The 26011-nt window shown below is 44.6% G+C and overlaps 2 protein-coding genes across 3 annotated transcripts in view; both read right to left on the reverse strand.

The window, feature by feature from the left end:
* The window catches only part of Smurf (SMAD specific E3 ubiquitin protein ligase), a 131799-nt gene extending 122601 nt beyond the window's left edge, over positions 1 to 9198 (reverse strand). The window contains exon 1 of one of the 2 annotated variants that reach the window (XM_075868674.1): positions 8718 to 9198. In XM_075868674.1, the coding sequence (XP_075724789.1) occupies positions 8718 to 8769 (52 nt within the window). In that variant the 5' untranslated portion in view covers positions 8770 to 9198. The remainder of the gene's footprint in view (positions 1 to 8717) is intronic. The other variant, XM_037431038.2, reaches the window with a different exon arrangement.
* A 2637-nt stretch (positions 9199 to 11835) lies between these two features.
* LOC119180011 (uncharacterized) lies at positions 11836 to 25819 on the reverse strand. Its single transcript, XM_037431137.2, has 10 exons — positions 25615 to 25819; positions 25434 to 25529; positions 25260 to 25321; positions 25026 to 25105; positions 23307 to 23402; positions 22059 to 22240; positions 17668 to 17803; positions 15506 to 15542; positions 13285 to 13447; positions 11836 to 12083 (listed from the first exon to the last, which is right to left on the reverse strand). Exons 1-10 carry the CDS (start codon positions 25659 to 25661, stop codon positions 11996 to 11998), a joined length of 987 nt encoding a protein of 328 aa, XP_037287034.2. The 5' UTR covers positions 25662 to 25819; the 3' UTR covers positions 11836 to 11995.
* Between the last annotated feature and the right edge of the window lie 192 nt (positions 25820 to 26011).

Below are 26011 nucleotides of genomic sequence, written 5' to 3' on the forward strand. Positions count from 1 at the left end.
TCTGGCAGAGGAGGGAGCTCTCGCTCTGGCAATCGTTCACGCTACGACGCTGTCACGTGACTCCCCTGTCACTATTGTAACAGGAAAGCGTACGGGCACGCTTACGAAGTCTTTTTTTTTTTTTTTTTTTGAGCTGACAGACGTGGGCAGGCCAATCGAATACAACCACAGTGTCGCATGGGCTGCAGCACACGCAAATGCACGAAAGGCCCCTTGCATGGATTGGCCTAAGACGGACTGAAAGGCGGATGACGATAATCTCTCTCGTCTTCTCGGGCGACTTATTCATCCTTCCTTTACCCTCCGTTTCCTGCTTAATCTGCACGTGACGCGGCTTTGAATTGCCTCGGGAATCGAAGGCATTGCAAGCTTTCTGCACCCTAACCTGGATTCGTACAGCCTCCGTGATCGGACCGCCACTGACCAGGCGACTAGAGTATAAAGTTGGGCATGTTGGTAAGACATACTTAATCGACGTAGCGCGTTTTAAAACACAGGACAGGGGAATGGACAGAAGGGAGCGCTTACTTCCAACAAAATTTTATTTCAAGGAGCGTACATATATATGCTCATGACTCTCGGTCTTTGTGAAAAAGAATTGTCGTTTTTGAGATCATAAGTTTTTAGCGCATGACAATAGAGGGTTTTTTCATCTGTTTGTCTGTTGTTTTCGAATTTCGTGAGCATATATATGTACGCTCCTTGAAATAAAATTTTGTTGGAAGTAAGCGCTCCCTTCTGTCCCTTCCCCTGTCCTATGTTTTAAAACGCGCTACGTCGATTAAGTAACCAGGCGACGACGTCATCCGATGGCGGTATCATGTGACGTTACATTGCGTGACGTCACGATGACGACTTCACAAATCCCGGCGAACTACATGCGCCGCCACGCGGTGACGTCATCTCGTGACCTGTCGCGTCATAATAGGAATTCTTTTTTGTGAACGCGCACCGCAAACACACGGACAGAAGAGGCATGACAACGCTGTCCATTCCCCCCCCCCCCCCCCCCCCAAAAAAAAAATTCTGACTACGGGCCTTGGTCAAGACAATAATGGAGACGGGCTGGTCACCGATCACACACACACAGCGCGTTCGCCGCACCACCGAGGAGACGTTGACGGTGCATGTGTGGGGCGTCTGCATCTCGGGGACGAGATTAGAGCGTTCTCGGGAAACGCCGGCATACTTGGCGAGCCGATAGCGTTCCTCCTTCGCTGGCGTCCGCTCTTTTCGTACGCATGCACTCGGAGGGCCTTATCGAGCAGACGAGCGGCGCAACTCCGGCAGACGAGCGAAAACTCGAGCACAACTACGAGAATAATTTCCGGGGTTCACACGCGTTAATACGCGATGCGATTGCGAGGCACGTCAGAGCGGGGTGGGGGGATTAATTCAGATAAAAAGCTGGGATGTTCTTCCGACATGCACCCTTAATATTGATAAGAAGTATCACTACCAGGAAAAACAAGGGAAGCGCGGGTAGAGAATGAAGACGACAGTGCCTTCACTGCAATCCCTCTGAGTGGGTACGAACCATGGCGGTGGAGATCATCATCATTATACTGTGATCGCGAACTCAGGGCCCATTAAAAACCCCCATTAAGTTACCTTGCCTTGTGTTACCTTGCCTTGTGCACAGGAATGTGATATTGCATTTCGACTTGTACACATGTATGGACCCCCCCTCTCCCCTCCTTCAAAAGGCCCGTCAAAAGGCTCCTACGTTTTACTTTCTTTTGTTCTTTCCCGCCACGGTGGTCTAGTGGCTAAGGTAATCGGCTGCTCACCCGCAGGTCGCGGGTTCGAATCCCGGCTGCGGCGGCGGCTGCATTTCCGACGGAGGCGAAAATGTTGCAGGCCCGTATGCTCAGATTTGGGTGCACGTCAAAGAACCCCAGGTGGTCGAAATTTCCGGAGCCCTCCCCTACGGCGTCTCTCATAATCATATGGTAACTTTGGGACGTTAAACCCCACATAGCAGTAGTTTTGCTTTGTTTTGTTTTTACACCCCCTAAATATGCTCGGAAATGTAGAGAGAAGACCGTGGCGATCACGTCTTCCGAATATTGCAGCACTGCGCGCCGCGCAGAGCCTACATTTCGAAGAAAAAAAAAAAAACAATTCCCGCACTCCTTTCCTACGCCTAATCAATCCTCCTTTCACGCGCAGCGACGCAAAACCGCCGAATCGGCGACTTGACGTAGCACGCAGCTTGTCGATTGCTCCAAACCAGTCACTGCGACGGGCTATACGACTTCCCCTTTCCTGTGAGGGAGAAGGGTGGAGAGAGGCGGCGCGAAAATTTGAAACCAGCTGAAACCGACGTTCTAAACCCCTGTAACTCCCTTAATATAGCACGTATTTGAAAATTTGTTGCGGCAGCCCGATCACAAAGCAAAAAATGCACATATTTCTTTTCATAACAATTTTCGGTTGTCTACTGGCCCCGTTAAGATGACTAAGGGGCGGACGCACCATTGGTACTAAAGAGTGGGATTGGGCTAGTTAATTGAATCCATTAATAAACTTTTCAGCGAGTTGGAAGTCTGCGCTCGTCTTCTTCGTCTCTTGTGCTCGTAGTGTGAAATTTTCGCGCTGAGAAGTTTAATAACGCGCTTTTGGGACGTAAAAAGCCCCCGCATACTACGACATCTCGATAGTACCAATACCCGTACAGTATCTGATCAACTGCAGTCAGCACGACGCGATCTGGTAAGACGGTTGATGTATAATTTATTTACACTTTTTTTTACAGCCCTCCTTTAACTTGACTGAACGACCACCCGTGTCAGCGACCTCGGCCAACACCACCTAGACTTTTTTTCAGGCCTCCGCAAGCCTACGTGACGTCATCAGTGTGAGATCTGCCTGGAAGCTGGCCATTCCAACCTCAGCCAGTCGAGCGTTGCTTTCTCACAGATCTCACAGCAGTGACGTCACGCTGACGAGACGGAGGCTTGCCGAGGCCTTGAAAAAAAAAATCTAGGTGGTGTTGCTTCGGCACGGTTGGGAAGTGCCACCAGCCGCCGTTTTTTTTTTTTTTTTTTTGAGCGGTGTGACTCACGCGGGCAAGGCGGCGGTGCAGCAAGTAAAGCGTTGTGCATTGCGTCACCCGCAGTGCATGCGCACGCGGTCGGACTTATCGCGTGTGGTTATCGACACTCCCGGCAAAATAAAGAGTCTATAGGCGCAGCGCAGTTCATCGGCGTCCTCTCCCCGGCAGGGAGTGGAAAGGGGGGGGGGGACTCGGTCCGAAGGACGTCTTAGGGGGGAGATAGCGGTAGAAGAAAGGAAAAAAAAAAGACGGTCGTCTACGCCACCACGAGAAAGAACGAGATAGGGATCAACGACGAACGCACGCAAGTACTGCATCGAGCAGGCTGCATTGCTCGCTGCTGTGTCGCTCAGTGCGGTTCAAATCCCGGCTGCGGCTGCATTTCCGATGGAGGCGGAAATGTCGAGGCCCGTGTGCTCAGATTTGGGTGCACGTTAAAGAACCCCAGGTGGTCGAAATTTCTAGAGCCCTCCACTACGGCCTCTCTCATAATCATATGCTGGTTTTGGGACGTTAAACCCCACAAATCAATCAATGTGTCGCTCAGTGCGAGCCGCCCCACCGCCGGCCAGTGTATGTGACACTACACTCTAAAAAAAAATAGCGAGTAAGAAGGGTGTCTTTTTGTCCCACAACAATAATCGTCATCTATATCGCGTTCCATCCTTGCGCTATCGCCCCGCGCCCGGTACATTCCGGTCACGATCGACATGCTCATTATCAGGGTTACATTGCCTTCTCGATAGGAAAGTGGCCAGCGCCGAGTTTTCAAGAAAGGAAGCGCACGCAATGATTGATTGATTTGTGGGGTTTAACGTCCCAAAACCACCATATGATAATGAGAGACGCCGTAGTGGAGGGCTCCGGAAATTTAGACCACCTGGGGTTCTTTAACGTGCACACAAATCTGAGTACACGGGCCTACAACATTTCCGCCTCCATCGGAAATGCAGCCGCCGCAGCCGGGAATCGAACCCGCGACCTGCGGGTCAGCAGCCGAGTACCTTATAGCCACTAGACCACCGCGGCAGGAAGCGCACGCAAGCCTGATGACGATTGTTGTTGTGGGACAAAAAGACACCCCTTTTAAAAACTCGATGTTTCTTTAGAGTGTACCGTAGTCAGGGTGGTAAGAGTGGTGTTTCCGGCATTGTAAAACTGTACTTGATTAATGAGCGGAAAAAAAATAGTTTCGCTCTATAGTGCCCCTGTAAAGAACACCTGGTGGTCGAATTATTTCAGGTGCCCTCCACACACTACGGCGTCTCTCGTAATCATAATATCGCGGCTTCGTGACGTAAAACGTCAGCAGTTATCAATTTATTACACCGCCCCCCCCCCCTCCCCTTTACATCCGGTGCAATTTCGGGACATTATTACCCGCGCACTACCCGTCAAAATGCTCGGCCTGTAAATTTGGCTGAATAAAAGTCTATTACTACTACTACTACTACTACTACTACTACTACTACTACTACTACTACTACCCGTTCACCGAGTTCAGCGCTGCACGTATACCCGTAATAACGTTCACTTTCACCCGGAAGAGTTCAGCAGGCGGCGAAGCAACAAGCGCTGCCTTCCAGTTTCGCCAACCCCGAGAACAAAGGCTCGATCGACAAAAAAAAAGAAAAAAAAGAAGAAAAGCGATCGCCCAACTGAAACCACAACGCCAGATTGTACTACGGTACACACGCCAATACGAAAAAAGGCGGCGCGCCTCTGAAGCGTTTCGAAAAAACGCAGAGCCTCTCGACAGCGCCGAAAGACCTCAAAACGCTTGGCCGAACACGAGGTCTCGGAGAAGTGGAAGGAAAACGCGATCAAAAAAAAAAAAGGGGGGGGGGGGGGCAAACAGAACGAAAGGCGCGATGTGCTCATGCGCCTCGAGTTCAGCGTCAAAAGCAGCACACGTTTGTACTATATATATATATATATATATATATATATATATATATATATATATATATATATATATATATATATATATATATATATATATATATATACCTGCTCGCGGCAAGTTATTTTTTCAACCACTTTTCTTTCTTTCTATTTACTTTACATTGGTTCTAATAACTTGCCCTATACATTCCTTGGCATTAGTGTCTGTTAGCTCTCATTAATATTGTGTCGTAATTTGTACTTCTACATTTTTTATATATAACTTCAGCATCCCGAGTACATAATTGCACTTTTTTTCTTCTTTTTTCATTCCATATTTTCCACGATTTATTGTTTCATTTTTCTGTTTTCTTTAGATTCACGTCACACGTACCTCGCCACCTTCGTAATTTCCCTAAACAATGCACATCTCACATTTGAGGCGTGCAATATTTGAGGCCTCATCGTGCCCCAGCGTCAGGAGGGAAATGGACTGTTCGGTCCATTTCCCTCCCTCCTGTTTCATTACGAAGCAGCCGCCTGAAGATAAACCGCCACTTTCACTTACCACGTAGTTCCCCCCTCCATTTTCCACACGCTAGCACGCAAAACACGCTATAGTCTAGCACGACGTTTTTTTTTTTTTTTTTTTTTCAAAGAAACAGCCCACGGTGTGTGCTGCCGTCGATAGTGCGGGATATAATAGCAGAGCGCGAAGGGCCAAGAGCGCCGTCACCATGACGGCCAGACAATCGTCTGTCTGCCTATCGGCAAGGCCTTTCGGTAGCAGACGACGTCCGTGCCGCCGAACAAAAAGGTTATCGCCTTTACCTGCGCAGGTTCGCACGGTCTGTCGCCGCCGCCAACGGGCCTTTCGACCCTGAACGTCGGCGACGCAACGCAGTAGACGACACTTGCTCGTGTTATCCAAATTGGCCGCGTCATACTGTAGTTGCCGACAAATGAGTTAAAAAAGGGACACTAAAGACGGAACTACTTGTCCCGTATTAGTACATTAGTTTCTCGCGGCACCAAAAAAAGCCAGGCTCGCATCGAGAACACACTCGGTAATCAGAAGAAAAAAAAAAAACTAGCAAAAAGAAGAAAAAAATGTCGGTGCGACACCACTTTGAAATTCCCGCAACAGCTTAACTGTGACGTCATGGCGACTGTCGCCATGACGTCACAGATTTTCACGGTTCTACGTGGGCTCAGAAGTGTGGCAGCTTGGGGCTAATTGGTAGGCACGTGACGATAGTTATAGCGCGAGAACAGAACGACGACACAGCGTCCCTCTTGTCTCTGAGGCTGAGGTCGTCGTCTTCTGAGGGAGCCAGAGCCTTGACATTTACGGGAAATTTTTCTGAGCCGCTGGGGCCAAAACACGCGCGCGCGCTTAGAACACCCGTGACGTCATTATCGAAGATTTCACCGGGAAACTTAAAAATGATACCTTTAACGTTGACTTTTTTTTCGTCCCTTAATTAACCTATGGTGATAAAATGAATGGCACTAAAGGTTGCATTGCACATTTTATCAGTCTAAACTAACTGTCAGTTTAATGTACCTTTAATTTTGGTCGTATTAGTAAATTGCTAGTTCGGCATCTGCTAGGTCCTACGCAATCGGTTAAAATCGTTTGCATTGCGTTTTGGATCCCCCCTCCAACCCAAAAATCCTCTCACACAGAAACTTAAAAAAAAAAAAACATTATTGAAGCATGTGGCTAAAAAACGACCAAAAAAAATGGGGTGGGGGGGGGGGGCTCATATTTGTGACGTCACAGTGACGTTCACGTGCCGAAGTTCCGGCGCGAAATTTATCCTGTGCCGGCGAAATTAGTGAAAATGGAGTTTCAACTTATTTCTCTAGACCGATTTAATTTTTCGCTTTAGTGTTCCTTTAGGCACTTAGATGTCCGCCAGCAGGTGTGTACGCCTAACTTTATATAGGTATGCGATTTACTCTGTGCAAAACGTTTCACAACACTAAGCAAACTAAAGCCCTTTATTAAGTCTAGCGCTTCTTAGAAAAATAGGAAAAGGTTGTTTTTTTTTTTATTTATACATACTGCAGGCCACATTCGGGCCCAAGCAGGAGTGGTGACAGAAAAAGTACATGTGGATAATGAACACATGATCGACCAAAAAAGAAAAATAAGTAAAAAAATACCAAAAGTTTTAAACATACGGTGTTGCTTTCCGTATACGTGTTATATGTTGTTCCATTATATGCACGCAAGTTAACTGTTTGTTTATGCTCCAACAACGCATCTAAACGAAAAAACCTGCAAGATGCTTTCGTTCAGTACGCTTTGGGCGGATTTTCAATTTCGGCTTTCAACGAGTCATCTATGCCCCAACGGTGTCCGTAGAAGTAGATGCATAGTTTTCCCTTAGAAGTGTGGCAGCTTGGGCTAGTTGGTGTGACATGACGATAGTTATACCGCGAGAACAGGACGACGACACAGAGACAAGAGTGTGTCGCCGTTCAGTTCTCGCGCTACAACTATCGTCACAGTTTTCCCATTTCTCACCACCATGTTCAGTTGGTTATCGAAATCCGGTCATCGAAAAAGTCTATCAATGTCATATAATCTCCACACAGACTCGGTCGGTCTCCGCGAGTGGCCATGAGCCAAGTTAGAGGTCCGACCAACAACAACACCGTAGACACTTCACACGCAAGCTAAAAGAACATGTGCTTAAGTACAAACAGATGCAGTGCCTTCATTTCCTACAGGAACCGCAATCAACTTCATCTATCCATTACATGTCGCGCTCGTGTGTAGATGAGCACCATGTGTAGATTTCGAATCGACGCGACGCCAGAATGCCAGCCCACTACCGCCGCATCTGGAATGAATTAAGGGTGCGCTCCAGGAGGGAAGAAGCCACTTCCGCCAGTTTCGTTTTTTATTTTTTTGCTTCGATGACCGCCGCAACAAACTCGTTCCCGCTGCAGCTGCCCACTCGCGTTTTTGTCGAGGAAAACGTTACCAGAAACGTCGCCCCGGGCTAAGGCAGGGTGCCAAAAGAAAAGACCCACTGCTACAGAACTAGCGATGCGCGTCGCGGGTGGGAGGCTTTTGTTTCGCGATAGGCACGGCCTCGGAAGACTCGACGACTCAAATCCCGAGTCACGCACGCAGCCAACCGCACAAATGCAAATCGCAGACAATCTTCGACCTTGCAACAAAAGCCACCGGCACCAACATCTGTCGTACTCCTCCTAAGCGTGTGGAATACCAAAACGGCACTTGCGACGATTTTCGTCTGCAACTGGCATCGCTTGGTGCATCATACATCGACGGAGTTAGCAACGACCAGCGCTTCCGAAGAAGTTTCTAAAAAGAAAACGCGATTTTTGGATCTTCTCGGAATAATAAAGATGTGCTCCTTCTTGGAAGACCTCTCGTATCTCCCGATATCGGTGTGTTTTGCTCCGCGTACCCGAGTGAAGAAACTTGGGGTACAGTTTCCGTTGAACTCTCCGGCCGAACTTTGCGCAACGACGGAAACGAAAAAAACACTCGCTCGATAACTGCGAAGCCCGTGAGCACGCTCACCAAGCGCTTATGACCCTAAAGACGTGTTTGAGGCCAGAAAAGTCAGTCCGTACTCGAGCTGTCGGTTGCAAAGCAAGGCTATCCGTCGGTTGCCGTAGTTAGGCCTAGCGAGGGTACCGACCGATTCCGTAGGGTCGTGGTGCAGCTTTCGCGGTACCCTCAACGTGAGAAAGCGTAAACAGGAGTAGTAGGTTTGTTCGAACTCACCTGTCAGTCTGATCTTCATAGATCCATGCCTTCTCGTGGGTGGATTAGCCATGACGGATACAGACGGGACGGGGGTAATCCCCCCCGCTCCGAAAAAAAAATAATAATCGCGCACGCACACACCACACACACACACGACGCTCCCTATGTCGCACGGGGCACTTTTTTTTCGCCGATCGGGTCACATCGGCACAATAAGATCACACATCCTGAAGACACGACGGACTGTCTCCTATTAGAAGCATAGTGGGGACGCACGTAGTAGCGAAGCACAGTTTGCCCGCTGAATCGTCGGCACCGCCGCCGCAGACATTCCTACGAGCCCCCGATGCACACACACAAACGCGCACGCCAAGTCCGACAGCCCAAGAGAAGGGAGAACTGGCGAATGAAAAAAACAGCAACCCAACAAACTTCGGCAGCGAGTTTTGTTTGCGGACGGCGGCTGGCTGGTTGGTGGGATGCGGCTAATGCAGCAGCAGCTGGCGCGAATCAGATTTGACTGGTGGCGCCATCTTACAACATGCAATCAAACTACGTGACGAAAGCAAACTAAGCGTAGACTCACTTTCGTAGCCAATATTGATTACGAAACTGTTGTTTTACAAGTTGTAATTTGGGTGGCTGGAAAAATTAATGCAAGCGCGCGTTTTTCAAGTTCGGTAAGCGAGTGGAATACTGTTGTTCCCATCGGCCCAGAATGTGACGGTTGACGCTACAAGTGTATAAATAAAGAAAATAGTTCGCATTGACATTACCGCGGCTGCCATCCTGGGGCCCCAGCTGATTGAGATGCCGTGCAAACTTTTCCACGTGGAGAAGTGACGGTTAGATCAGATTGGTGCAGGTGCCCCTCGCCATCTTCTATATTCCCTCTTGGCGCGGCTCGTAACCAGAAGAAAGTGGGGAGAACACAAAAAATTGCGGTGACCAAACAACTCTGGCTCTACTGCAGTGAAACTCTCTACTGAGCAGTGACCTAAATCCAGAAATATCACGGGGTGACACAAATCAGACCATGACGGTCATTTCGATTTTTGAATGTGGGTCTTATTTTTGTTTACGTAAGAATTAAGACGTACTTTGAAATAACGTTTAAGAAACGAGCACGGAGTCCGAGTTCCAATCACTTCATTGTTCTATTCAGTCTTCTTTGAACTGGTCGAGTGGCTTTTGCGAGTTTCATAGTCTCAAGCTACTGAGGGATACTGAACACCGGTACATACTAAGAAGTAATCAGCCTTTGAAGAAAAGATGCACTATACTTAACTGTCGAGCAACTCAAAGATGCGATGTTCTCAAGGTAAATCACCTAGCCTGAATATTTACACCAATGCTAACGAGACAAAATTTCAGAGTTGCCACCATCTTACATAGTACCCCAAGCCCAGAGAGCTTGTCTGTGGCATCACGAAAAGCTATGTATATTTAGTCAAGGAAAAGTAATGCGGTTGCACGTCATATTTCAGGGCTCACAAACAGTCGACTACACAGAAAACGTGTACAATGTAAACGTGATAAACATAGAAAGTAAACATGAAAAATATCTGTTTGAGCCACTTGACGATTTATACGTGTAAGCCCATTTATATGCGTAAAACTTTTATCACATCCAGAGCAAATTCACGGCACAAACTCTTTGGGGACAAAGAACACAAACCAACATGATGGGCGTTATCTGTAGCTTAAAGGGGCCCTGAAACACTTTTTTGAGTAACCATGGAATTAATTCACAGGAAAAGCATATTACCTCACAAATTGAACGTTGCAAAAGTTTTAAGAATCCGTCTAGTACGAGCAGAGTTACAAAGATTTGTCACACGCTGCAATCACATTCTCTCTTCTCTCGTCCCGACGAAGGCGCTGGAAGCTAAGCAGGGAGGGATGGGAGGGGCAAAAAAAAATGTCACTCATGACCTTGAGCATTTGTTTCTAACTTTTTTTTTATACGCCACTTCTTCAGTGCAATCGCGCGCGCACGCGCGGACAAGTGCCAGCCTTTTGCGGGGACCTGTGTAACAACCAAACGCGCCGTGTTCAAATCGGCCAATGGCTGATAGATGGGCTTACTGGGCTTATTTTCCGCGATTTGTCGAGAGAAGATAAGCTATTTACAGCTGACATTAATCATTTATTGTGAATTCCAGGTGGCGTGCTGTGCTATAATATTTGGCTCGCGTGTTGTCGGGAGCCTCTACTACCGATCGGCAGCGCTTTCTGACCATGCTCAAGAAGTGTTGCAGGGTTTCTTTAAGGCAAGGCGACTACAGGTATTTCATCCTCCAACTGCCCTTGATAATGGTTTGTGTGTGCATAATTAGACAACGGGGATTGGGTGATCCCACAGGCATTTGCACAGAGACGGGGGGGGAGGAGACAAGGAATGGCCACATCCCTAGTCACATAAGAGGGGAAAAGGGGCACACAGTCATTAGCCCCGTAAATTGACACAACATGCAGGCTGGTGCTGCAAACCCCCCCCCCCCCCCCTCACTTTGCTAGGGGAATCCTACGCACTCCTATGGGTGTGCCACAAACCAAAAGTTCTTTTAATCTCAGAAGTCCAAATTCGATATATTATTGAGTGCACGTTAACTGGCATCAAAATCTCTGATTGGTCACAACCTACAGCAGTTTGATTGAACTCACATTCACATGTACACACCGAAGAGAAGACCTCAAATAATTCCGTCGAGCTTCAACACACACTGGCCAGCGAGATCTCTTGTTCACAGGAAACGAGAACATCCACATCGGAGCTGCACACAGCTGATGCAAGTTATGTTTTCGACCACTTCTATTTTCCTTTGATTATTTCTACATTTCTGATGAAATATGGCCATTTACTGCAAGCACACTTAGATATTAAAATGAACCAAGTGGGAATTGAGCAATTCAGTATGTATGTTTTTGCTTATCATCACGTTGGCCACAAGGTCTCCCGGTGTAGTAGGTGTGCTCCCTGTGATATCCTCATGTCATACATACACACATCATCAGAGTTCACTCCCACTGACCTCCCACCGCCGAACTCACTACCGATTGTCTAGTGTCCCAGGTTGGTTCACGCGGAGAGCTGTGCAACGCGCGTCCTTCGCAAGAGGGGTGGAGCGAAGCGTCGTATGAGCAATTCAGTTTATTCTTGTAGTTATGGAATAAAATGAGGTATAAGTATAAATAAATAAATAAATACGGTCATGAAAAAAATGCATTAAAAAGTGCTCAGTAGGACTGGCAGAGCATTTCGAAAGTATCGGCTACAAAGGCAAAAGTCGCCGTCACTGGTCGGGCTTAACGAATGCTGGCAACCGACGTCCCTTGTTGCAGATGATCCCGTAGAAGGCCTGCACAACTGCAGCATATTCTCTGAAAGAAAAAAAAAAACAAGTAATCAGAAAGCAGGCAATTTCTCCTTGGGCGTCCTGCACCAACAAACATATGACTTTTTTAAAACGAGCTCACTTTCTTTATATCCATGCGTTCAACTGCTCTGAAAAAAGGTGAACAGGGCATGAGCTGTAATGTTCCTGAGAAACTCCAAATAGATGCATTAAAAGCACCTACACTCAAACCTCATTATAACAAAGTCGCATCTTACACCAAAATAAGTTTGTTATATCCAAAAAACTCGCTATAAAGGTACATTCTTACCACTGCATATATTGCAAGTGTATTCTTTATTTTAACCAATATTTTGTTACATCGGGGTCTGTTACATCAAGGTATGGGTGCATACCTATTCTTCAACTCTTTGAAGCAAAAACCAATAAACACTTCAAATAAGTCACCATGACACCTTGAAGTAAGGCCTCAAAAGCGACACTTAGTAGAGGCTCAGAATAAACCTGACCACAACCTCGCAGAAAAGTGCTTTCCATTGGTGCTACAATACTCTAAGAAATATTTCACCTTTCAGGGCTTCTTTTGGAGACAGAATTGGTGTGAAGTCTCATCGTGGTGTCGAGGGCTCTATTTCAACCGATATTAGTTATATACTCCAAAAATAAAGTATCAAACTCTTGTAGATCATGTTGTCCCAAAACAATAATCACAATCACACCTTTCATGCCTTTCTTTCTTTTGTTAAGCATAACTGGTACTTCTAGACTGGAAACGGCCTGCACGTAAGGAGTCAGTGTCCTGGTACGAAGACCGAACCTGAGGCCAATGTTTTTCGGGGCAACCACTTTGCGAACTGAGCGAACCAAGATGCCAACAATTATATGCAGATGTTGCAAATTAGTTCTGCAACGTACCGCAATCACTTCTTTCACCGCCACCCTTGTGGGATCCCGCATAACTCGCTCGGAATATTCTGTGCCCGCGTGCTCCGAGTGATTTGATACACCCTCGCACTACCAATTGCTCGCATTATAGTCAGCTCAATTTTTTTTCAACTAGAAGCTTTTTTTTTTTCGGAAAATTTGAAGAAATTTTTTTCGTGGCTTCGTGCTACGAACATGTCGCTGTCAGTCATCCCTTCCGTAGCCCGTGCGCCACCTAGCAGAATCGTGCAGCACTCCTTTGCAATAATAAAAAAAAAAAAGAATATCTGTAGGAAACTTACTTGTCCGGGCACGTCGTGCTCTCCAGGAGTGGCACAACACTTTCGGCACAGAAGTCGAGAACAAACTTGTCCAAGGAAGCGCATTTCTTTTCGATGTAGGCATCAAACTCCCGTCGCAGCTCCTCCAGAGACGGGAAAGTCGGCGACGTCAGCACTGGCGACACTGTAAACGTACAGCGATGAGCGATGTTACGTGCATTCACAAGGATGCAACGTTCAAGGTATTTATGTACTATTATCATTGACTTTAATTTATGGCCATCACGCCATGGTAGTTTTTTGTGACGGTTTTCATTTTACCAATGCTGCATACACCATACTTGAAAGAGTAGGGCTGCTAGAGAACAGACTAAAGGACTAAGGAACACAGCACTTCTGTGTATGTGTCAGTGTGCCTTCCTCTAGCTTGTGTCCACTAGCCATACCCTTCCAAGTATGAATTTTAAACTCACTCGAGAAACAACACTCTCGTATACGCCTATTTTCTCGTCTCATTCTGCCAATCCTCCTTTGCCCTCGGCTAACACTTCCCCTATGTTATAGAAGATGTTCAGTGTTCCTGTTCGTAGCATTTGTGAAATGTGATGTGGTTTTCCCATTCTTTTATTTTGAAAGTTATTTTACGGATGTGTACGTGACAATCGCATTTAGGCAAACTTTCACCCAATTCTTCTTCTTGTGCAAAAAGAGATTTTTGCAACAGCTCACCTTTTTGTTTTCTTATTTTAGTTAATTTCCAGTTCCCAAGCTACGACGAGTTTCAAACGTTTGCAAAACTACAGATGCGACACTTCAATATTTCAGTTGCCTCTGAAGAAGACCTGTATGACGCCAACTGCACGGGAATTTCGCACAAGGAATAACAACGTACAGAGGGCATTCCATTTTCCTGTGTTTACTCTCTAGATGAATCAGCCGGGCACATTGCCTCAGCCCTGATCCTTCCTTAGCTGCAGAGCACTATCAGTGCCACACAATGGGAAACTCTTTATTTTCCCTTGACTGCATGGAAGTCTCAAGACTAAGAAGCAAACACTGAATGAGTCCTGGCCCTTCCGCTCCCAGGAACACGCGGCCAACCTTCAATATCGATCGATAAGCACGTGCCCCCAATCTACAAGACACTGCACTGAGTTGGCTAGAGCACAGCACCAAGCTAGCCAATACGAGCAGTCCACCGGTCCAAAACTAACAGGCAAACTGCGGAACGATTGCAAAGCTTAAGACGTGTGGGAAATGAGTGAAGTCCGCCATTTTTCCCCTGCGAGCACACCAGTTCCTCTTACTCTTACACGTGCTCCTTGTCACCTCTGACCAGTTCTCGACTGCAGAAGACCGTGCGTTGACTGTGGGAAGGGAATGACGCTAGCAAGAGCCAAGATCAAAAGCACACGCGGCCAGGACGAAAAAAGCTACCGAGACAGCAGTGACTGGGAGACCAAGGTGAATGCCTTAGCCCCCTTAGCTGCTTGCCAACCTCAACTCCTGCTCCGCCCATCAACGAGGCATACAGCCCACTTCTCCACAGGCTGACCAATTCTATCATTCTGGAATAAACCTTGGATGTTGTATTACAACTGTGGGTGTCGTGTTCTGAGCCATATAAAATAAGTGTGCCTTTGATGGCGATAGTACATTGAAGTGAGTAGGAGTGCACTGCGAAGCTAGTCAGTGTCCGTAGCACCTAAATAGGAGCTAGGCCAGGTAGAACTCGTTTAGAAACCGTTTGCAACAGGCATTTTGATTGACAGCCTCAATGCGTGAACTTTACACATTCGATGACAAGGTTCAGGAGACCAACTGGAATTATTAAAATTACTGTGATGACAATACATAATTATCTATTTATTGTACAGCTAGTCGTGCTACATTCATTCATAACCAAAGTTCAACGTGACCTCCTTTACGACAGAATGCCCTATGGCCATCGTCTTTAAACACAGCAGTGCCTTCATCACGGCAATCATGTCCGACAATATATTTCAACCAGAAGCGATGCAAAGGAACTCTAGGCAACAAGAATGCTTAATTTATCTTTAGTGGAGCATTTGCAGTCCATTCCTTGCAATATTGCAAAAAAATAACAACAGTAAGTTCCATCTCCAAACGAAAACACCATGTCCCAAAAGCTTAATCAACAAATGGAACGGACTGCACACTAGACATGGAAATGCTGATAAGATCATCAACCTACACAAGCTTCTAAATTATACCCACTTACATTCATTTTTACTTGATTTGCCATCAGCAGCGGTCTCCTGGAAAGTGATAGAAAAGTGAGCGTTCAAGTAAGCCACAAAAAAAACACTTGTGTACAATTTCTTAAGAAGAGCCCATAAGGAAAAAAACCCGCCTTTGTTGCCAAATACGCCTCTTGGCTAGTGTTCATGGCTGAGCGGTTGCACTGCAGTTAACCCTGTAATTCCCAGAACCAAATATGCTTTCAGAAAAATTGCGAGAAAACACAGACTGTTTTTACTTTCCTTATACAGTTCATTTTAAGAAATATATGAATGAAATTTAGTTTGAGACATAACCTAATTAGTAGTAATCGGAAATAATTATTTACTGCCGTATGATATGTAACACACTGTACCTTTTTCATAACATCTCAAGTCTGCAATAGCTGCTTATCGTGATACCTATAGTAGCTTTTAGTAATATTATTAAGGTATCATATTCAATGTATGAAATACGATACAGTGGGGGTTACAGGGTTAACATGTGTAGACTATGCCCAAGGTAAGAAAATTTTACCTTACCAAGTAAACAGAAAATTGACAAGCTAGCGTGTGGAAAACAGCTTTTCTCTTGGAAAAGCAAACCACTTCACCGAACAGGCAAGACAACAACAAAACACACCGTGCAAAAGTTTATGTATGACTATTAATTAGTCGCTGTGTCCACAACTTTCGAGCGTTACACCAATACTCTTTGCCTCACAATTAGTATGCGTAACTGCTAAATGTAATCACATCACTAAAATCTGGCGGAAAAGGGTAGTGAGGCTCCGATGTAAGTGCTCGAGTGAAAACTACGCTGACAGGTCACAGACCGAAGACGGTGGAAACAAAAGCATGTGCTTTACTTAGCCCTAAATGGTGGCATTTCAATCAGTGAGCGATGTACAAGGTAGTCCGCATCTAAGGTGAACATATCATTAGCATTCGAGTACTCAAAGACGTAGATGTTCAATACATATTTTCGAAAATTATTATTCTGTTCATCATATTCTACCGGGAAACTTCTTACTTATAAAGTTGAAAGTCCTTAGGGTAGACCTGACGCTACTGAAGTTTGATCAGGCTAGGTTTAATAGTTCTAGAGTTAATCCGCAATCAAAATTAAGCCTAATTACTAAAAAGATTAAATTGGTAATATCACCTCGCAAACGCATTTAAATTTTGTCCGCTTAATATAATAATAAACCGCACCCCATAGGCTACCAGGAGGCCCAATTCCGCACACTCTAGGCTCTTAATTAAGGTGGTAATCAGCAAAAAGCTCATTTCATTAAAACAAATTTTCAAAAGGAGCTACAAACGCCACCGAAAAATAGCTAATTTCTTCTTTTAGAACACAACAATCCGGTTTTTTCCGTGTAAAAATAATTTTGATAGCTTAAGGTAACCGGAAGATACAGAGTTAGAAAGAATATAACGAAAACCGCTAATAAACGTGTGGCGCCCGCGTCTTCCCTCGCTCAGAGGAGGAGGGTGGCTCACTGCTCGGGAGAAAGGTGCGCCTGTCAGATCAAAGTCTCGAACCACGTCGTTTTTTTTGTTTTTGTTTTCCTTACGATCGCTTTTAGTTTTGCTAATAACCTACCGGAAAACTTCTAACTCATACAGTGCAAAGCCCTAAGTGTAGACCTGTTGCCGCTCAGGTTTCATCAGGACAGGAGTAATAATACCGGAACTATTTCGTGACCAAAATTAATCCTAATCACTAAAAAAGATTAATTTGGTAACATCACCTCACAAACGAATTTAAAATTTGTCCGCTTAATATATAAATCGAGCACACTACAGTCTATCAAATATTAGTCATTTTTCTTGAAAAGTACAATAAGTGGTTTTTGTGTCTTGAATGTTACTGTATATGTAACATGCATTTTTTTTCCAGATTTTTGCAATTTAAAAGTTGACCCTCACGTTACAATCAAATATCTAAACTCAAGTTGTCTAAGAAGTGCAATGATACACACAATTGGTTATTTCTGTTCTTATTTTTTTCCTCCTGGAAGTCAAACCTCAAACTCGATCTGACATTATTCGAACGAAATCAATACTGCCTCGAATTCGCTTCGAACCTAAAATTTACCATTCGCACAGGCACAGTTAACATGACCGAAAACCTATAAAATTTTACGCACCAACTTACCCCAGAGCCATACAAGGCCAGAAACTGTGCTCGCTCTGGGCACTCGGCATTCGTCGCAGTGCACTTCCGCGCTTCGTCGACTAGAGCGGAGAACTCGCGCAGTTGTGCTTGAACCTCCGCAGAGCTCAGCATTTCTCTGTAACATAATTAGAAATCTAATTGATGAATTGGGAATGCAAGCGCTTCAAGAAGCAATTAATGTCCGATGCACACTGAAATGTATTGGGCTATGGCAATGCTGAATACGCACACACACACGCACACAGAAAAAGAAAATTTTTGTGCAAGTACTGTGGAGGTGCAATCACTTCTGTAAAGTCGTTTTCGCCGCATGGCACAGACGTGTCTCGTAGACCGGTCTACCGCTGAGCAGTAGATGTCACAGTGCTCGTGAGAGTTCATCATCGCAATCATCATCATCATGGTTATCGCAGTAGCGCCAGCAGTGCCACCTAGCAGCCCGCCGCCAGCGCTGGCATTGCCGCCTTCACGTTACCCAATTTTTGTTGTAATGTTGATTGAGTGTATTGGAGTATCTCATAAGGTTGTTTCAGCCTGTCACTAGTGAGGTATTTGATTCGGCTGATGATATCGTCAACGTATAAGTAGTTCGATAAATGACTTGGTTTGGTTCGACCGCGTACTTCTTGTGTTCCGAGAACGTGCCTCATTTCGAGACCCCCACAGTACCTTATGAGTTTGTTTCTTTTCTCTTTAGTATCCACGCTCTTTCTCTAAGTGCAAGGTAGACATCACAATATGTTTCCTACAGCTACAGGGCATCAGAAACAGGCACGAGAGCACATGATGGTTGCAACAACTTTGCCTCTGAGCACACAAATCATTGAAACAGCAATGCACATGCACATATTTCGAAAGACTGCTACATTGCTCGCAAATACAATGCTTGCAGACTGTGCTTCAGCCATTGCATGGTCTGCGTAAGTATCGTACGGCAACAACAAAAGGTTCGACGGAACATCCCTACAGCAAAAGTGTATTCGAGAGATCAACAGCAAATGCACAAGTAGGAACAAAACAAATGTCACATAACCAGAATGGTCAAAAAGGGCTTATTAGATATGTCACAAATAATTGTTTTGTTAATTATTGATAACTTTATTAACAGAAGCTTACCTAATCCACTTTCCTGCATGCATGTACCTAAGCAAATTTCTCTGTAGATTCAAGGTTGCTGTAGTTTTCTTGCCTTGGCAACATTATGTTTCAATTTTTTCTTTCACAAGGTCAAAAAAAGTGACATCAAACAAGTGATGACAATGCAGACCTGGTAGCCTGGCTGATAAAATCCAAGCTTCTGGAAACCTGCAACCGATTTCTGGTCAGCCAGGATGCAAAAAGGGTGAAGTGCAACGCTAAGGCAGTTCATTACAGATGAAAAGTTTGTCATCGAGCTCAAATTACAGGTGCAGTCTACACTCAAACCTCATTACAACAAAGTCACAACTGCCAGAAAAACTTCAATACGTATATCCAAAAATTCGTTATAAATGTAACACTGTATTCAATATGAAAATGACTTTCATAAAATTTGTTATAAACGATAATTCGTTATATCTGTGGTCATTATATCGAGGTTTGAAGTGTATTACACCAATAACATAAAATTCCTGATACTACAAATTGCTAAGAGAAGCGAGAGGTTCGGTTAAGCGAAGCACGACCGGGAAGAAGTAGGGTTAACGAAGCACTTATGACCATTTATTCCACCACGTCAGAGAAGTGAAAGCGAGTGTACGACGCCGTGTTACAGTGCAGTGCCAATTACAGCTCGGTTTGTTTAAGCTGCGGTCGTTAATTTTGTTCCCATGCCAATGCGGTGGAGGCGATTGGGTTATCCCACCACACGCTTTCTGTGATGCCTGATTGATTGATTTGTGGGGTTTAACGTCCCAAAACCACCATATGATTATGAGAGACGCCATAGTGGAGGGCTCCGGAAATTTCAACCACCTGGGGTTCTTTAACGTGCACCCAAATCTGAGCACACGGGCCTACAACATTTCCGCCTCCATCGGAAATGCAGCCGCCACAGCCGGGATTTGATCCCGCGACCTGCGGGTCAGCAGCCGAGTACCTTAGCCACTAGACCACCGCGGCGGGGCTGTGATCCCTGAAAGAGCGCCATATCGTAAGAAAACATTTTCGAGTGTTCATACTAAAAAAAAACGTCAGCCATCGCAGATAAACGTCTGTCAACACAGCAAAAGTACGTGTGTTTCGGGAATTCAATTAGAATGGTGGAGCTGAGTACAATTAAACAAATCTTAAAGTAGGCAGAAAGGCCGTTAAAGTTGAACGATCACTGTGCAAAATAATCAGCCTGGAATTTTCACTGAATCAGACAAAGATGAAGCCGTGAAGCCAGCTCATCGTAAAGAAAGTATAAACTGTGCACCTGAAGTACAAAGTGATGACAATGCAAATTCGTCAAAACACAATAATGTGCCCGGTGAGATGCGCTCAACAGTGCATGGAATGTTATGATGCCCGTGGATAAAACTTCACAAAAGAAGTTTAAAATCTTGCAACAACAATAAAAGCAGTCAGGTGACAAAGCTAGTGTGAGAATTTGGAATCGCTTAGCTGTTCACGCAAAATCTAGAGCAAAATGGTCACCACATTCACTTGGTTGTTCCACTGCACGTTCACAATACGTAGCAAATAAGTTATTACTTAAAATTTGTTTTTTTTAGTGTAGTTAAAAATATCACAGTTTCTTGTGTTTAAACATTGCAGCGTTAACGTTTCATAATCTGGGTGCACGGGGTTTCGAGTATCCCCTAAAAGTGCCGGAGATATGACCTATAATAGGCATAAATACAAATACCAGTAATGTTATTTACTCAAAAACTGTTTTAGCCATAACGTTATGATAAGCTCTGGTATTATAAGGCTAACTGTGTGGCTAGACACAATTTCATAGACCGTGCTATTCGCATTTCTAGTTTCCCAGCATGATGAACAAGTGCGAAAGGCCAGCACGTTTTTTCAACCAATTGGAAACTTTCAAGACCCCAAAGAGCTGATGAGTCAGCCTAGATTTTCACTGAATCAGACAAACACGAAGAGATAACAGGTGATCTTGAGTTGAAAATGACAATGACGAAGATGTTGCACGACCTTAAGAAATTTATTTTTTAACTTTATGGTAACGGTTATGCACACATATTAATTTCAAAAACTTTTTCACATAGAAAAGCTTACAGCCTTCGGCAACATGACACGTGCAAATAGTGACAAATTGAATTCTTTGTGGTCAGAAACTTTTACCCATTTTCATTCGTTATGGTTTGCAACTAAAAAAATTCGAAGCTTAAAAGAACCAAAGAAACTTTTACCCACTTTCATTCGTTATGGTTTGCAACTAAAAAATTCGAAGCTTAAAAGAACCAAAGAAACTTTTACCCACTTTCATTCGTTATGGTTTGCAACTAAAAAATTCGAAGCTTAAAAGAACCAAAGCACCAAATTTGGAAGAGATGCTTGTGTTGTTTGAGGCTCCTCCCCTTCTGGCCGATTATTATTGGCGAGCGTTGCCTTTAAGATACTCTGGTTTTAAAGTAAGGGTGCGTGCTCATTCCGAGTATTCAGATGCGACTGTCATTTTCTGTGGTTTGGCGTAGATAGGGGGTCCCCTCGGGACACTGCAAAAAGTCAAGCAAGTATTATTGGCGTTACAGAACACTTACAATGCACGATACAATACCTCGTCGGGCATTCGGTGCAGACTATTGCTCATCACCCTTCTCGATGGGTTGTCGGGCGGTCTCAAGGTGGTTCTGGCTGCCTATGCCCCAGGCATGCTTTTCTATTTTCTGAGGGGGGAAACGCTCAACGCATCTACATGCATAGTTTCTTTGTCACAGCCAGGTCTCCCTATTTGAAAACAGTGGATTCAGAGTCACCGAAACTTGAGCGCACGTAGTCTAAAGCACTGCCCCGCTGCGCGGCGCTGGTTTCTAATGGTATTTAGGCGGCCATTTTGAACTGACACAGAATCGTTCTGAATTAACAATGCTAGCCTAAATTATACAATGCATTAGAGCATTTCCGATTCAATTTTGGCATTACCATACGCAAAGCTACAAATCACTGTAAAAAACTCGCAAACGAAACTTTCGCTGTCAGGGAAATATATATTGCTTACGTACTCTTTTTTACCTATGGGACATACTTTAGTGAGATAATATGCGCGTGACCTAACTGTGAAAAAAAAAACCTATTCAGCTATGGCCCTCCGCAGACAACTGTGGCCGTGTTCCATTGTCAGGCAGGGCCCGACAATGGCCACAGAAGGTTACCTGTTGCAACTTGAAAAATAAATGCTGCCACAAAGCTAGCACATGAAGAAGTCAAACTAAGCGCACCTGTATGCGATTTTATCACTTTTCTTCGGCGGACTCGGCTGCCGGTGCTGCTTCTGGCTTCGCGACTGGGACGTAGAGCGCGGCTTGTCTCTGGCGATGGCCACCTTTCTCACCGTCACCACCGAACGACTTCGCGAACGCGCCCCTTGCTTCGGCACAGTCGTCCTTGTCACAACTTGAGGCTGAAAAGTTCGAACAAAAGCTCGATTCATAGAAAGCAAAGCATCTGCACCAATTCAGCACAAACGTGTTCACTTGAAATGTTATCCCAAAAAATACCAGAGGTGGTTTATGTGCCTTTTAATCTGCGTTCTTGTCTCCATTCAGTGTATAGCTATACATTTATTAGCATGTAAAGTTGCACCCATGTGTATGACACACGCACCAGGGAGCAATTCTTGTCTTTTATATGAGGTGACAGTTATAAGCAGGGTAGTACCACATAACATGTACTTTCTTGTCAACCATTTTTCAATGCAGGCCCACTGGTGTCTCTTATACTCATTGGTCTATTACATTACTGTCTCTTATAAAGGGGTCGACTGTGATGCTACCTTGCATAGACAGACATCGCAGGAGTTAGTATGCGCATACTTTTAATGAAATTATGACATATCAAATGCAAAAAGTACAAAGAAAATCGACAACAAAAACACTTTTACGGCGAGATCGATGAACAAAATTGGGGAGCCCGTTTAAAAATTCATAATTTTGAGAAGTCTCCCAATGATTTCTCAAGACCATTCAATATCCCAGCAGTAACCAGGAAAAAGCGAAACCCAAAACAATCAATAGGTGAATAAGGAATGTTAAGACAGTGACTAATTTTGCTCGGCAAATAAATAGACACATCGATGAACGTTTTCACACGAAAAATTTCTTGCGGAAGCTCAATGATGTCACTAGATCTAAACAATACTTCACTGATAAGCCTATACTGTCATAAATCTAATAAAGTATAAACACTACTGTACAACCTTTCCTTGCTCTATTTTGAAGTTTCAAAATGTGTTGAAATACAGGACTTCGTGACACATCAGAAACAAAAAATATGAGTGTTTTTCATGTAGGAGTTGCGCAAAGCTATGCAAAATTAACTTATGATGCCCTTGCCTGCGGAATACGCACGAAAATATTTATTGATGAAGAAGCAAGAAAGGCTTGAAGTTTTGGCCACAGTACATACTAGGCACTGCATGCAATAGCAGAGTTAACCATGATAATAAGAATCAAACACTACGCACAAACCTTATCAGGCTGGTGGTCATCAATTTTCTTTGAAGCCACGGTGGAGGGGTTTGTGATCTTTGTCGTGTGCCTTTTGTTTTTACTGGTGCCGTCTCCCTGTAAAACGAATTAACAAAACAATATATGCACCACAGCAATGCCACACTACATGAAAGAACTACCTTTAAAACTATAGTAGGTAAACAGAACAACGGCGAGTTTTTGCGGAACCTGTTTTCTTTACTGCAACAAAAAAGTTTACTGGTGAGAGCCTAGTTACAGAATGGTAATGTGGAAAATGTTGTGAAACATTTATAATCAGAATTTTTCAACCAGCGGCAACTATGAAGTCGCACACATGACAGATAATAAAAACGGTGGGCGGTCAGCACGGCAGCATTTCTCGTTTGTGCACTATGGTCGCGTGCACTCCGAGCACATGCACTGCAGCTCGACATGTTCCACTAGAAAAATTGAATTGCTGCACAAACTTGAAGAAAAACAAGAGAGACAGGAAAGAGCGCAGTGCTGTGCTCTTTCCTGTCTTCCTTGTTTTTCTTCAAGTTTGTGCAGCAATTCAATTTTTCAAGTATGAACCAACTAGTCTGCAAAAAAGTATTGCTTAAACATGTTCCACTAGTTTCGGCGAGAGTACAACGAAAACTTTTCAGCGTCAACTCGTTTTATCTCTTGAGCAACACAAAGCAGAATGGCAATAAAAAAGATATAAGTGCTCTGATCGTAAGCCCTCGTTCTGGAGCACATGAAAGCAACAACACAAACGACTCCACAATGTAGCTTCAATGCTCTTCAGCAAGGCTACATTACATACTAATTATTTCAACTTTCAAATTCATTTTAAATAAGTAAATCGCACTGGGATCGCGAAAGAGATGCTTGAACCTGCCACTATAACTAACGGTCTTTTGATTTCCACCGTGATCCAGTTGGACGTTCTGGCCAGTCGTCGGTCCCGTTAGTTGTGCAGTAATGTCAAGCTTTAATCTTGCACTACATGATGAAGAGGAGTGGAAAGCTGTGGCGTCAGTTTAGCATGTTATGAGTTCAAAGGCACGAGGATGACACACATGGCAACACTATAAACAGATTTTACTTTGAGGAAATCACACAAATTGTACGGAAGTCTCCATCAGAGCACAGTCACGTTCAACGAGAGCAGCTCTGATAATAAAACCAATGCCACACTGACATAACACTTGCCTGCGCCAATGATTATTTTTGTGTTAGTAGTTTTAACCACATCATGACTCCTGGTACAACAGAACAAGTGTCAAAAATTTGCTGTATGCACTCACAATCTTTGTCAACGAATAGGCCAGAAGCCAAAGCCTTTGTGTTACAATAATAGCTAATCGAGTTAGCTGGAAGGAATTCATTATAAAATAAGGTAAGTGTAAAAAACAGGTGCAAGAGCAGAGAGCAATACAACACAAATGTGCTCTGTGTAGTTTTTCTTTTCATGTGTTTGAGCTTGCAAACATTACTTTTTATTGTTTCTTTAGGGAGTATTGTTTTGTGTGTGCATCTCCTTTAGATGTGCCATACCTGAACTTTTCCTTTGGAAACAATGACCTTATATAGTCTCCTGCATATCCAGCGTATAGTTAATGCCCTAACGTAATACAGTAACTATGATAACTATGTCGGGAAATATAACTGGCCACCTCACCGGTGTTTCTTACTTTTTGCCACTACATGAAAATCACGAGCAATACATACACTGTCTGCTTGCCTCAGACTTCTCGCTTTCACCAGCACAGTGTCAGCTTTCTCCAGATAGTCTAGAAGCTTTTGCTTGGCTGCAAAAGAGAATGGGCAAATCAATAAAAGGCGAGCGGGTGCAGATGGTAACCTCTAGTTTTTCAGTACGCAGAACACACGCCAGAAAGTTCCGTGCATTTCAGAAACGCGGTATACTAAAGCGGCGCTCGATCGTAAAGCTTTCCCGATTACCTTGCGCCACGTCCATTTGAGGGGTACTAGCTTGGTCTTCTTTCGTTTCTTCGGCGGCGGGTCTGAAACGTAAAGGGCGGCTAACATGACGGCACGCAGCGAAGAGATTCAGAGAACACAATTCGTGAACAGAACACGATGGTTGCGAAACACCATTTCATGTCAGCCGCTTACAGCGAGTTGAACTGCCGGTAAAACTCGTTCATGGAGTCCACCGATTGCCGCTCCGCGTCGACTTGAGCTTGAACGTGCTGCAGGATGGCCATCAACCTTATAAAAAGCGAAAAAGACAAAAAACTGTCGGCAAACAGTGCGCCACCGCGAAAGAAACGAACGTGTTGCACGGAAGCTTTACCGGGTGAACACCGGTTTCCACTTCGACGATTCCGGGTCGCTCTCCATACCGGGATAGGTTCAGCGTGCTTCGAGTAACGCCGATATCGTTAAGTGACGCTGGTGAATTCGAGGTTACGCGAAACAGCGGTCGTTAACACCTCCTAGAACTGCAAAAGAGACGCCGGCGCAAACACTCGATTCGCAACTTCACGAGCCGGCCCGTGCCGCCATTCGATGGTTTCGGTTTTGACTGTCAGAAAAGCGTCTCGCGGTACGTCATGATTTCAATTTGTATAAAAACTTCACAAGTGTTGTGTGTCTTTCAAGCACCGAAGCTTAGTGTCAAGTTAGACTGCGGTGCGGTCTCAGATTTATTAAAGGCATCATACTTCTTTATATAAATAAAGCAAATTTTT

Source organism: Rhipicephalus microplus, chromosome 7, assembly GCF_043290135.1.
Source record: "Rhipicephalus microplus isolate Deutch F79 chromosome 7, USDA_Rmic, whole genome shotgun sequence".
Taxonomy (NCBI): Eukaryota; Metazoa; Arthropoda; class Arachnida; order Ixodida; family Ixodidae; genus Rhipicephalus; species Rhipicephalus microplus.